General features: G+C 45.0%; 1 protein-coding gene across 1 annotated transcript; it reads left to right on the forward strand.

Annotated features, from left to right (window-relative positions):
* Positions 1 to 2,148: 2,148 nt before the first annotated feature.
* Positions 2,149 to 8,292, forward strand: RHO (rhodopsin). Its single transcript, XM_020980962.1, has 5 exons — positions 2,149 to 2,509; positions 4,961 to 5,129; positions 6,497 to 6,662; positions 7,038 to 7,277; positions 8,182 to 8,292. Exons 1-5 carry the CDS (start codon positions 2,149 to 2,151, stop codon positions 8,290 to 8,292), a joined length of 1,047 nt encoding a protein of 348 aa, XP_020836621.1.
* Positions 8,293 to 13,487: the final 5,195 nt, after the last annotated feature.

Raw genomic sequence — 13,487 nt, forward strand, 5'->3', positions numbered from 1 at the left:
AAGTACATTCATTCACTGTTGGTGGAGCTGTGAACTGGTCCATCCATTCTGGGAAGCAGTTTGGAAATATGCCCCCAAAGTATTAAACTATGCATCAACTTTTCAGCTCTAAGAGCACAAGTGCTGATTGTTAAATGTTCAGTGTGCGCATTCATGCCTTAGAAATCAACAAGGGCGGTAAATCAAGGCTTCATTTATTGTTTTTTTTTTAATTTTCTAAACCTAAGAAAGTGATGGAAAAAATGTTAATAATGCAGGTTAAACTTAAAAGTATGCTGTTCATATATCCCCCCACCTTGAAAGCTGGTTGTTAAACGTTTACTAACACACTATTGCCTTTGACCTAGTGATGCCCCTACTAGGTCTATACCCTGAAAGAGAACAAAAAAGGGGGGAAAAGATCTATATGTACAAAAATATTTATAGCAGCCCTGTTTGCAGTGGCAAAGAACTGGAAACTGAAGGGTGCTCATATGACTGCATAGGCCCTGACTGATTGGCTGCCTTAAAAATCTCCTGCCATCATGATGCCTACATTCTAGGAGAGTAGATTGATCATATCTCTAAATAACTATATAAATAAATAAATAACTATAATGTTATAAATATGATATATAAAGAAAGCTGATAAATATATGAGAAGCAATAATAATAATAATAGACATAGTGCTTTCAAGTTTGCAAGATGCTTCCATTACTTGATCTCTTTTTTTTTTTTGGTGAGGCAATGAGGTTAAGTGACTTGCTCAGGGTCACACAGCTAGTAAGTGTCAAGTGTCTGAGGCTGAATTTGAACTCAGGTCCTCTTGACTCCAGGGCTGGTGCTCTATCCACTGTGCCAACTAGCAGCCCCTACTTGATCTTTTTTAAATATCACAAAAGCCCTGTTTGGTGGTTATTGTACTATAGATATTATTGCATCTATTTTATAGATGAGGAAACCGAGGCTAGAGGGAGTCAACATAGGAGGTGGGATTTGAACCTCCATCTTCCTGAGTAAAAGTACACCATTCAAGTCAGTGTACTGTTCTGCCTCTTGTATCATCCCTTTGATGGTGGAATAAGCATAGCTGAATTTATTTGCTCAGGAAAGAAGGCCTCTTCTCTTTGGAGGAGCAGGCAGCATGGTGGAAGAGACAGAAAACTAATATTGGAAGAAGGAAGATCTGGGTTCAAGTAGGGTCTCTGGGCCATTCGATGGGTAAGTCTCTTAGCTTCTCGGGCAACTCTCTACCACTGTAGTTAGACAAGTAGGGGATTTCCAAGCAGATCCAGACCCAAAAGAAGTTTCTCCAAGTTAGCTGTTGTTTGTATTTCTCAGAGCCAGGCCCTGGGACCTTCTCTAATCCAGGTCTCTTTCCCCTCTATGGCAAAAATTGAAGTCATTCCTCCCAAACAGTCCTGTGAAGGGGTTGACAAAATTTCCTACTTCTCCTTTTGAAAAATGGGGATGGGCCTCATGTCTACCTAGGCCTTACTGAATCCCTGTCCTGCTGTCCCCTTCTGTACAATCTAAGAGGCTACTTTCATTCAGCAAAAAGTTGAGCAAATTAATGAAGTATTTTGGTCATTCCAACCTAGCCCAGGGAAATAAAAAGGGGAGTAAGAGTCAGCCATACTGCCAGGGTGTGGTGGGGGAAGGGATATTTTTTTTTCTTTCTTTCAGGTGAGCCTGGTTTCTTTCAGGCATCACACGACTGCTCCCTGGCCAAGGGACTACATCATCTTAGTTCTCTTTTCTTTCTGGATGGGACATCCTTGGCCCAGAGCTTCTTGTTAATAAGACCCACTCAACCCTTCAGGCCCCCTTCCCTGTGGGGTCTCAGGCCTAAACTTCCCCACTCCAAGAGGGCCCATCTCCCTAGTTGACAAGAGTCACCTTGGTGCCTTCCAGGGAAGCCAATTAGTGCTTGCCAACCTAGCTGGATTATTATGATTAATCATGCCCTGAATCTTCTGGGTGCTGACACCAGGGAAGGAGGGCTTACCCAGAGGGGGTCACTTTATAAGCACCTCAAGCCACATCTCCCAGCTCCTTCTAATGTGGCTGGCCTAGCCTCTTGTCCCAGTCTGGGAAGGAGAGGAGGAAGGTCCTTATCAGTGACCAATCCCCTTTAGGCCCAGGGCAGAGAGAACAGAGCCACAACCATGAATGGCACAGAGGGACCCAACTTTTACGTCCCTTTTTCCAATAAGACTGGTGTGGTGCGGAGCCCCTTTGAGGAACCTCAGTATTATCTGGCCGAACCATGGCAGTTCTCCTGCCTGGCGGCTTATATGTTCATGCTGATTGTCCTGGGCTTCCCCATCAATTTCCTCACCCTCTATGTAACCATTCAGCACAAGAAACTGAGAACACCCTTGAACTACATCCTGCTGAACTTGGCAGTTGCTGACCTTTTCATGGTATTTGGTGGTTTCACCACCACCCTTTACACCTCCCTGCATGGCTACTTTGTCTTTGGACCCACTGGCTGCAACCTGGAAGGCTTCTTCGCCACCACAGGAGGTGAGTGGCTCCCTGGAGAAAGGAGGAGGAGACTATTTCAGCCACTCCATCATTGGAGAGGGAGGAGAAGATGTCCAGGGCTAGGGCTGGGGGGATGCAGTTGGTCAAATTCAGGATTCTAGACTTAGAGGTGGGCCTCTTTCTCTTAAATGCAGAGGTGGGGAGCTATGGATGCAGAATCATGCACAAACCATTGAATATAGTCTTGGTGATGGCTGTGTTTCCAAAGAGCTTTTTTTCTCTTTTTTTTTCAAACCTTTGTTGTTACAAGAGACAGTTCAGTAGGTAGAAGAATGAGGAGGGATATATCAGAAACAAATGTTACTTAAAAAAAGAACAATAAAATGAAGAAATTTTAAAAGAAAGATTTACAGTTGGACAGGCCATTTAGACCAATCCTGTCAAATGACAGGTGAGGCAGCTGTGAACAGGAGAGGTGAAATTTGTCTGAGGTTATACAGGTAGCAAGAGGCAGAGTCAGCATTTGAACTCAGGTCCTTTGACTTTAAATCCAGTGTTCTTTTAAGTTATGACCACCCTTTGCCAAAACAGATTTCAGTTCCAGGATGGGGAAGGGAGCTGGGAATATTTGAAAGCCCTTTCAGAGGAACGAAATACTTTAGAGGAATGATTCGGAGGCAAGAAAGAGCAGTAATGGCATCTGCTATAGGCATAGCTCCAACCTGTGCTAATGTTTCCCCCTTCCACTCACAACATCTTGCCAGGAAAGCTTGAAGCATGAGTTATTTCACAGTTTCAAAGATTTAATGCTGGAAGGGACCTTAAGGGATTCCAGCTTAGGGCTGGAAGGGAACTTTGGGAACATCTATTCCAACCCATTCTATTTACAGGTGAGAGAAACTAAGGTCTTGGGACAAGGGTGATTTAACAACCAGTTTTCTTCATTATGAATATTTTTCTGAATTGTTTTCTTAAGCTTAGACATGCAAAAAAACAATAGATCAAGCCCTGATTTATGGATTTTTGAGATGTAAATTATCACACTGAAAATTTTACTATTGGCACTAGCTAGCTGTTTGAAGCTGCTCAGAGACTTGCCCAAGAATGCCCAGTGACAGGACTAGATCCCAGGTTAGTGGGATTTGGGACCAGTGCCCTTTTAGGTACACACACAGGAGCTACTGCTCAGTAAGTGTGGGTTTCAGGTGTTTCCCATAGATTATGGGATTATAGGATTTACATGTGGATGATTATGTAGTCTAACCTTCTCCCTTTACTGAGGAAGCAACTGAAGGTCAGACAGAGTGACTTGTCTGAGGCACTCACCTAGTGATGAGTAGAGCTAGAATTGAAATCCAGGTCCTTTGGGTACAAATCCAATTATCTACACCCTGCTGCTTGGTCTACCTGTGTTGTCTTACATCCCCCCCAATGGGTTGTTAGCTCTCTGACATCAGGAATCCCATTGTTTCCCATCTGTGTGTGTTGCTTACTCTAGAGTTTTGCATTCACCAAAGGACTTTGTGATTATGCCTGTTAGACAAAGAGAGAATCACAGAATCAAAGAATTTGAGGGTTGAAAGGGATTTCATTGAATCTGTCATCTAACCCATAGCCCAAAAGATTCCCTTCTATAAATATTTCTTCCATAAGTCTTCCAGCTTCTTCTTGAAGACTTTCAAAGTTGGGAAACTCATCAGCCCTGGAGGTAGCTCATTTCATTTTGGGACAGTTCTAATGGGTAGAAATCTGCTCTGCTCCCCTGAGCTCTAGACCTGGGCTGCTTCTGGGCCAAAGATGGATAGAGGAATATGGGTATGGGTGAATGAGTGCCAGAGAAGGGTACAACTGAGAAGCCTGGGGAAGTTCCCCTGAAGGGCCAGTCTCAGTTTCTTCCCACTTGCCTTCTCCATATAGAACAACTGATCACCTCTATCTCTTCATTAGTGGTGGAACATCCAGAAGGTAGAAGAGATACAAGAGGATGTTTGAATGGTTAGATCTCACATGGTGCCTGAGTTGTGATCAGAAAAGGTCCCTGGCCCCCAAATAGCTCCTCCAAGGATGCTTGAAATTCCACCATTCCCTTGGGTTAAGCATTATGCTTTCTTTCCCAGGGTCTTCTTTAAAGATGCAAATATCCTTGAGCAAGGATTTAATTAAGTCCCTAATACCTCCAGGAGAGTGACCTTATCAGATGCCTTCCCAGCTAAGGGGTCGGAGCAAGGGCAGCAGAAGAGTTCTTAGTACTTGGGCTGTAAATGGTGCTGAATCGGGGTGGGAGGAGAAGAGAGGCAGAATTTTGCCCCTTGTACAATTTTGTACCAAGCTGATCATGCATAATAATGAGGGAGCTGAAGAGAATGTCTGGATTTTTCTGGGCCTTGGACTCCAACCTTCCTTTCTCTCCCTCTCTTTGTCCCTCATTTCATCCTCCCCCCTTTTCTACTGGGTCTTCTAAAGCTGGAAAATCCCCATTGTGTCTTTCAGGTGAAATAGCTCTGTGGTCGCTGGTGGTTTTGGCCATTGAGAGATATGTTGTGGTCTGCAAGCCAATGAGTAACTTCAGGTTTGGGGAGAACCATGCCATCATGGGGGTCGCCTTCACTTGGGTCATGGCTCTGGCTTGTTCTGCTCCACCCCTCCTCGGCTGGTCCAGGTTAGTAGAATGTAGGGGTTAGTGGAATGTAGAGAGGGAGGCAAAAAGGTGGGGGTGACCAGAGGTAGTCCCCCTTGAAACCTAGGGATGCTTTCTTGGCTGAGTGGAGAGAGGGGCTTCCACTCAAACAGTCCCTGCTCCTTCACTGGTGTTCCTTGGGAACGATACCAACCGACAGCACATCAAAGAGCACAGGACCGGTGTTGGAAGATTTCCTTCATATAGTCCAGTTCCATCATTTTAGAGATGAGGAAGTTGATGTCTAGAGAAGTTAAGTGATTTTCCCATAGTTGCATTGCTTGTAAAGAGCAAAAGTGGGATTCGAACCTAGATCCTTTGGTGCTGAATGCAGTGTTCTTTCTACTGCACCACTCTGCCTCCTTGGGGGGTGGGAATATAGGGGGTAAGGTGTAAGGTGTCTCATATGACTGTTTGGACACCAAAATTGGGGCAGCTATCCATGAGATATATGGATAATGAGGAGGCCCGGGTAGAGTATGGAAAAATTCTAAGATGCCTCCTTTCACCTTGGCTAGACTCTAATACTTATTTAAGCTGGGGTCAAAGTCCAATCCTCTTTAGCTCAGATCCTGTAGTACTCTCTCTGACCTTGAGGGCCTATCTGCATGGTAAAACTGTTCATCAATGGGGATACCCCAGTGGCCATTTGCCTCCCACCTTCTCCTAGTCTTAGGCTTCGAAGAAGATGGAGAGGAAGCTGGGGAGGAAGTTTGTATTGCCTCCAGAATAAAGCAAATGACAAAACCATGCTAGACACATTCCCTGACCAATCTAATTCTTAAAGCTCTTTGCTGAAGGAAATACCAAACCCTCCGCGTCTTTACCAGGCATACATCTCACAATATTTCCTGCCGATAATTTTCCATCTTCTACTATAATGTGGCCTTTTCTCTACTATGATGAGTTGTGCTCTTTTATTTTAATAACTTTTTAGCAATGAAGACACTTTTCCCTGTCTTCTCTTCTCCAAGATTAATTAATTCCTTCCACCTCAAAGGTCTCTTATAGGCAGGCAGATCCTATTGCTTCAATGTGTTCTTGGGGATCTCCCTGGAAATCAGAACCTAGAAAAAAACATTTTCCCCTGCTATTACATCTCTCTTCCTCTTTAGCCAGCACCTACTCTTTTTTACCCTATGGCTGAATGTACCCAGGGGCAGTGGGTGACTGAGGACTCACTGACTGTAACTGACAACGGCCATGGTAAAATGTGAAATACTGGTGATGAGGGAAATGCCACATGGCCAAAAGTGGAGGCAATCACTATTCCCTTTCTCTCCTAGTCTCAGAAATAGCAGGTTAATCTTGTCAATGCGATCTTGCCATAGAGTGAGGCTTTTCTGCAGGTACATTCCAGAGGGAATGCAGTGCTCATGTGGAATTGACTACTACACCCTCAAGCCTGAAGTCAACAATGAATCCTTTGTCATCTACATGTTCGTGGTTCACTTCAGCATTCCCATGATCGTCATTTTCTTCTGCTATGGACAACTGGTCTTCACAGTCAAAGAGGTCTGGATAACTTTTTTCACCTGCTAAGAGTCTTATCCTTAGCATGCCTCAATAACCCAGCTCCTCACCCCTCTTCTACCTTACCTACCTGGACATTTGTTTTTCTCTTCCCACTCTATCCTTTCCTTCCCACCCCTTTCTTTTCCTTGATCTGTCATTCATTCATTCAACCAATCAACCAACCAACAGACTGATCCATCATTATTGAATATCTACTATATGTAGCACCCTTTAGGGGAAATGTACATAAAATGTGTCTGGGGGAGGATGAGCGGGCCAGTTCAGCGAGAGTGGTGGGAGAAAGGACTTTCCAGGAAAGGTAGATTACTACTGAATGGCAGATAGCCTCAACAGACAATGTAATGTTTTCTCCAGGCTGCAGCCCAGCAGCAAGAGTCTGCCACCACCCAGAAGGCGGAGAAGGAAGTCACCCGGATGGTCATCATCATGGTCATCGCCTTCTTGATTTGCTGGTTACCCTATGCCAGTGTGGCTTTTTACATCTTCACTCATCAGGGCTCCAACTTTGGCCCAATCTTAATGACCCTCCCGGCTTTCTTTGCCAAGACGTCATCCATTTACAACCCTGTCATCTACATCATGATGAATAAGCAGGTACCTGGGTTGGGGAAGAGGAGGGAAATGTTGGGCTAGAGCCCCAAAGGGGAGGATAGAAGTCAGAGTCAGGTTCTGACTGCTGTCAGAGTCAACCAATAGAAGTAGTAGCAAGGACTGGAAGAGAACCACCCTGGGAATGAAGACGCCCAGTCTTTGAGACTAATCAATTATGTCATTTTGAACAAGTCACTTCACTGGGCTGCTCCACATCTTCCTCACCTCTAGAATACAGTGGTTAAACAGATGTTTCCATCTCTAGAAATTATTTCAAGGGTCTTGGCTCAAGTCTTCACTTGGGTTGTCATTTTGTTCTGAAGTTGATCCACCCTCTTTATGGAGGTACCCAGTGAGACCAGAAATTTTTCTATCATGCTGGAGTCACACCATGGAACCATTTTAATGGCACAGCTCTTTTATGCAGGGGCCATCTTGTCCAATCAACCCCCCTTATTTTGCAGATGAGGAAACCAAGGCCCAGGGAGCGTAAGTGACTTGCCCAACATTCCACACTTAGTAAGCATCAGAAGTGAGATCTAAATCCAGGTCTTCTGATTCCAGAGACCTTGATGTTTCTGCTGCCTCAGTCTAATAACAGAGGGTTTACTACAGCTAACCGAATGTATATACAGGTCATCTCATCCCAAGCTCTCTTATGTGGGGAGGTTAACTCTGGCACGATGTGTTAGAGAACCTTTTTTGATGAGAACCACCTGAAGGGAAAGGAGACCGAGAGAACACGAGGGTCCCTGGAGGGAGCAGATGTGATGGAGGTGGAGAGTGGAGGCTGGGAAACACCGAAGACAAACATTACCTGCTACCCTCTCAAGATGAAGGCCAGCCCCTGGGCTGAGCATTCTCTGAATAGAGAATTCTCTTCCCACTTTCATTCTCTGCTTTCTAGTTCCGAACCTGCATGATCACCACCCTCTGCTGCGGCAAGAACCCACTGGGTGATGATGAGGCCTCTGCTACAGCCTCCAAGACGGAGACCAGCCAGGTTGCTCCTGCATAAGCTCTGAGAAGGGCTCCATCCACACTTGGCACACCAGGCTCCCAAAGGCCGCCAACAGCTCACCTATAGGAATATTATCCCCTGCCCCCTAACTCCTGCTTCACAGCTTCCCACTGAGAATGACTGGACAGCATTAGGAGCGCTATTGGTCCATCAGAAGGAGGTTATACCTAGTACCCAAATTTTGAAACAGAAAGGAAAAAATAAATCAAGTAGCCTCCAATCATCCCCCAATTTTCAAAGCCAGCCAGATACTTTCTGTATGCTCTGAATGCTGCAGGCACCAGGATTGCTTTTTGAGAACTGATCCCAGAGTCCTTGGTTCTGAGAGGTTGATGTGATCTGGAACCCTCTGGGGGGTCCTGAGCCCATTCACCCCACAGCAACATATGAACTCTTGCTCTCAGGAAAAATGACCCAGCTTAAAGATAAGCACCAAGCACAAGGCTGGGCAACCAGTAGGTGCTTAATTAATGCTTGTTGAATGAATGAATGAATGAATGGATGGATGGATGGATGGATGGATGAATGGATGAGTGAATGAATGTTAATGAATGAACAAATGAACAAGCTAAGAGCTTGAGAAGTCTAACTGTTCTCACGAAATGACACGTGGATGATTTTGGATATTATGGTATTCATAAATCAGAAATCCTCCCTCTTCATCTTTCTGAGATAGCCCATTGTGAGACATTGGGAAGACCAAGGGAGCTGAGATGACCCACCATCACTCACCCCTGATACATTTTTAAAATGAGCTTGGGGAGATAATAGGACAAACTAAAACAGTCCTTCACTGGCTTCCCTTTGTCTAGCTACTATGGTCCCTGGTCACCAGGGCGGGACAACTCTTCAATGAGAGTCTGAAACAGGTAGGTCTCTGGGCCAGGTCACTGGGCAAACCAGTGATTTTCACAGGTGTTCTCACTGAACCTTAAAAAATTAGGCATTGCTTTCTGGGTTTACAGAAAAGAGAAAACAAGAGAACCAATGGATAGGTCAAAGGATGTGGGGGAGAAAAGAAGTCATTAGGGGTTGGAGCATGTGGTTAGACCCAGGCTATTTCTCCTGATTTTTCTGACCTCTCCTTCCTACTCTCAGAGACCTTCCTCTTTCCCCCATGGCCACAGCCCAAGTGAGAAAATATTTTCTGTTTGTTTTTGTTTTTGTAAAATACTTTATCTCTTATTCCCAATCGCCTACAGCTTCTCAAAGATCGATAGGGAACGTTAGAAGCCATACAAGTTCAGTATTTAGTAAAGAGTAATACTGCAAATAAAACTCTTTTCGCAAGTTAACTAAATACATGGATTAAAGGGATTGAAATAGCTTTGAAACTCAGGGCCAGGTGATTCAGTCAGTAGTTAGGCTAATGTCTGATTCATCTGCTTGATATTTTCAAAGTCTCCATTTTTTTTTAGTAGGGTGTGGGGGGGAGACAGGCTTCAATTAGATCACATTTTTCTCTGCAGACTTGGTTCCATCCTTGAGGGGTCACAAACATGGGGAGTTCCAAAGGGTCCCTGGGCAGGCACAGGAGGGAATTCTGGGAATGTAGATCATTGGGCAAGTTGAGCAAGTCCTTGGAGGGTGGCCCTAGTGGGCTCCCACCTATCTACCCTCCATAGCTGCCTTTGGGATGCCACTGAGGTTTCATTTGGTGAATGTTCATGGCCAACTTGGCTTCTGTTGGACTGCTATTATTCCCAGAGGAAAACAAAAAGACGCGTATGTAAGCATTAAAAAGGACTCTTCCATGTTTCCAAAACGTCTGGTGGTATTTTCTCCCCTCCCCTCCCCTAAACTATTTATCCACAGGGAAAGTCCGAAACCAGCAGTTACCATCCCTTGGCTAACCATGGATGCTGACCTCAAGCCTTCCTCCAAGATCTCCTGGGGCTGGATCATTGCCTGTGGACTGTCATGCTGGCCTCAGATGGAGTGGTCCAGTGGGTAGCAGACCAGCAACCCCTGAATGGACTGCTCTGACTGCTGGGCTGGGACAGAGAAAGCCTGGGGGATCCCCTAGCTTCCCAGGGAGACGCTGAGAGGGAGGCACATGCTGGTTATCTTCAGATATCTGAAAGGCTTTGTGGAAAAGAGATTCCTCTTGGTCTGTGCTGTTACAGAGAAGAGAATACGGACCTTTGGGTGGGAGTAGGAGGGAGGCAGCTTTTAGTTCAATACAAGGAAGAACTTTCTGACACCAAGGCCTGGATAACAATGGAAAGGGCTCTCCCTGTCACTGGAAGACAGATCTCTATGCCCATAGGGACCTTAGGGATCACTTAGTACAACTCCTTCACTTGACACACAAGGAAAACTGAGGCCCAGAGAAGTTAAGTGATGACCCAAGGTCATACAACTAGTAAGGAACTAGCCACTATAGATCCCATTCATTCATTCATTCATTCATTCATTCAGCAAGCATGCATTGAATTCCCTCCATTGGCCTTGGTATCCTAGTCTCCTCTCCTCCCCCACATAAACCTACTGATTTCTAGACAATTTCTCTGGAAGGGGCAAAGGGGTGAGACTGGTACAACCAAGTCAATTGATCAACAACATTTATTAAACAGCTGCTGGATGCCAGGCAGGTACAGGATAAGATAACTGGAGTCACTTTCCCTCAAGCTAGGGCCAATGTCAGGGTGCAACTGAGCTGGGATGTGGGGAGGTATCTGGACCCCTTAGGATACTACAATCCAGGCGAGAACTCGGAGCTGAAAGAAAGCTGACCATTTCTGCCTCAGGAGGCAGGAGGATGCTAGCAGGAAGGAGTCTTCTTTCTTCCAATCCAGCAGCTAATAGATGAGCTCACTGCCTCTTCTTCCCTCCCTCTATCTCTTAGTGCAGTGGCCTTGGGAAGAATGGGGCAATTCAGGGAGGACGTGCTGTAAGTCTTGCCCACAGCTGTCAATCCTTCAGGAGCTGAAAGTATCAGTATTTAGCAGAAAGTGGTGTGCTCTACTTTCTGCAGCCCACAGACCTTTGGTCGAAGCCTCATGCCATGGCTCTCATCCACATTTTCCTGTGACCAAGTCCACTTATACTTCTTCCCAACTCCATTTTTCCCTCTATGAAATGAAGTGAGGATGTTTGCCATAACCTGGCTCACTGCAGAGCACAAACTATGAGCCACCTGGGTTTAAAAACTAGGGAGAAAGGGCATCACTGCCTTGGACATTGGGGACAACATTGTTAAATTAGACTGCCTTTCTGGGTTCGCTCCTATGTCTGTTTCTGCAGGGCCTTTTTGCTTTGGTGAGACTTCCCTACATCTGTTAGCATCCTCTCCCTCCCCAGCTACCTTCCTAGATGTATTAATGAGGCCTCACATTTCCCATAGGGTCATAGATTTAGAGCCAGAAGAGACCTTGGACTTTAATTTTACAGATGAGGAAACTGAGGCAAATCAAGGTTGTGTGACCCTGGACAAGTCACTTAACCTCTGCTTGCCTTAGTTTCCTTGTCTATAAAATGGGAATAATAATAGTACCCACTTCCCAGGGTTGTGAGGATCAAAGGAGAGTATAATTGTAAAGCACTTAGCATAGTGCCTAGCACATAGTAGGTGTTTTATAAGTGTTAGCTTTTATTATCATAGTTATTATTAAGTAGTAACAATATTAGCATTAATATTATTAATATCATATTAAGTGATTTGTCCAGAGTCACATAGGTAGTAAGTGTCTAAGGCTGGATTTGAACTCAGGTCTTCCCAGTTCCCACACTCTATCTACTATGCCAACCTCACTTCATCAAGTAATTTTGATAATCACTATTTTACACTATAGTTTGAGATCTGGTAATGTCAGAGTTTGGTTATAGATTTAGAGGCTGTGTCCTTATAAGTCAGTTACTCCATCCCTGTCATCTTATAAATAAGGAAACTGAGGCTTTGAGAAAATACTACACAGACAGCGAGCAGGCAGGCTGGTCACTGAGCCCAAGTTTCAGCCCGCCTTGTGCTTCAGCTGCCTCTCTGAGGTCCATCCCTCTTACTCTTTCTGTCAGGTCTCTTACATGACGTTCATTCAAAATTCAGTTTCCCCTGGGAAGGGGTAACCCTCCGCAGGACTTTTCTCTTTAGAGAAGAGGCAAGATGTTCATTGAGAAGACTCTGGGGAGGTGGCTGGGATTCCAGAGTTTGTCTCCCTTTCACTGATAAGGAAGCCAAAGTCCAAGGAAGGGTGACTCATTCAAGACCCTACAACCACTTGGCTAGGGCTCTCTCTGTCTCTCTCTGTCTCTGTCTCTCTCTGTCTCTGTCTCTGTCTCTCTCTCTCTCTCTCTCTCCTCTCTCTCTCTCTCTCTCTCTCTCTCTCTCTCAGTATCTGAACAATCCTTGTACTAAAAGCATTTCTCTCTTGGAGCAGAATCACAGAATCTCAGAATTAGAAGGTCCCTCTGGGACTTTGCCTGAATGCCTCTGATGATGCCTGCCACCTCCTTAGGCATGCATTCTGATTTTGGGCAACTCCAATCCTCAGAATAATAATTAAATGGGCATCCTAGCACCTAGTCTAATCCCTCTTCCACAGGGTCATCACTTAAAATATTTCAAAAGAGAAAAAAAAAAGGTTCTGGTCTGACCATGTCACACCCTGCTCCCCAGCTCAATAAATCTCAGTGACTCCCTATTACCTCTGTTTGTCTTCCAAAGCTCTTCATAGCTCAGCCTCTCCCACCTTTCTGGTCTCCTTACACCACTCTCACACACTCACATGCCATTTCCAGACTCTAGGCATTTTCATCGGCTGCGTCCCATGCCTGAAACGCTTTCCCTTCCCATCTCTGTCTCCTGGATTCTCTGGTTTCTTTCAGGTCCTAGCTAAAATCCCACCTCCTACAGGAAGCCTTTCCTGGTCACCCTTAGTGTTAGTGCCTTCCCTCTGTTGGTAATCCTCAATTTATCCCGTCTGTATCTTGTTTGTAATTGTTTGCACGTTGTTTCCCCCAATAGATTATGGACTTTTTGACAGTAGGAACTGGTTTTTTTTTGGTTTTTTGTTTTTTTACTTTTGCATCCTCAGCACTTAGCAAGGGTGCCTGGCACCTAATAAGTGCTTAATAAATATTGTTGACTAATTATTGAAGGCAGAGCTCTCTGTCGTGCTTCTCACACTCTTCCCTTACTCTCCGCTTCTTCTGGTACCATCCGTAGTTTCTTCAGCTGGGTCCTCCCGTGGCAT

This window comes from Phascolarctos cinereus, unplaced genomic scaffold (genome assembly GCF_003287225.1).
Source record: "Phascolarctos cinereus isolate Bilbo 61053 unplaced genomic scaffold, phaCin_HiC Scaffold_4;HRSCAF=312, whole genome shotgun sequence".
Taxonomy (NCBI): domain Eukaryota; kingdom Metazoa; phylum Chordata; class Mammalia; order Diprotodontia; family Phascolarctidae; genus Phascolarctos; species Phascolarctos cinereus.

Excerpts from the sequence above, each read along its gene's own strand:
- RHO (XM_020980962.1), top strand. The coding sequence starts at position 2,149 with ATGAATGGCACAGAGGGACCCAACTTTTACGTCCCTTTTTCCAATAAG. Across the intron at positions 2,510-4,960 it reads CTTCTTCGCCACCACAGGAG|GTGAAATAGCTCTGTGGTCG; the intron begins GTGAGTGGCTCC and ends TGTGTCTTTCAG. Across the intron at positions 6,663-7,037 it reads TGGTCTTCACAGTCAAAGAG|GCTGCAGCCCAGCAGCAAGA; the intron begins GTCTGGATAACT and ends TGTTTTCTCCAG.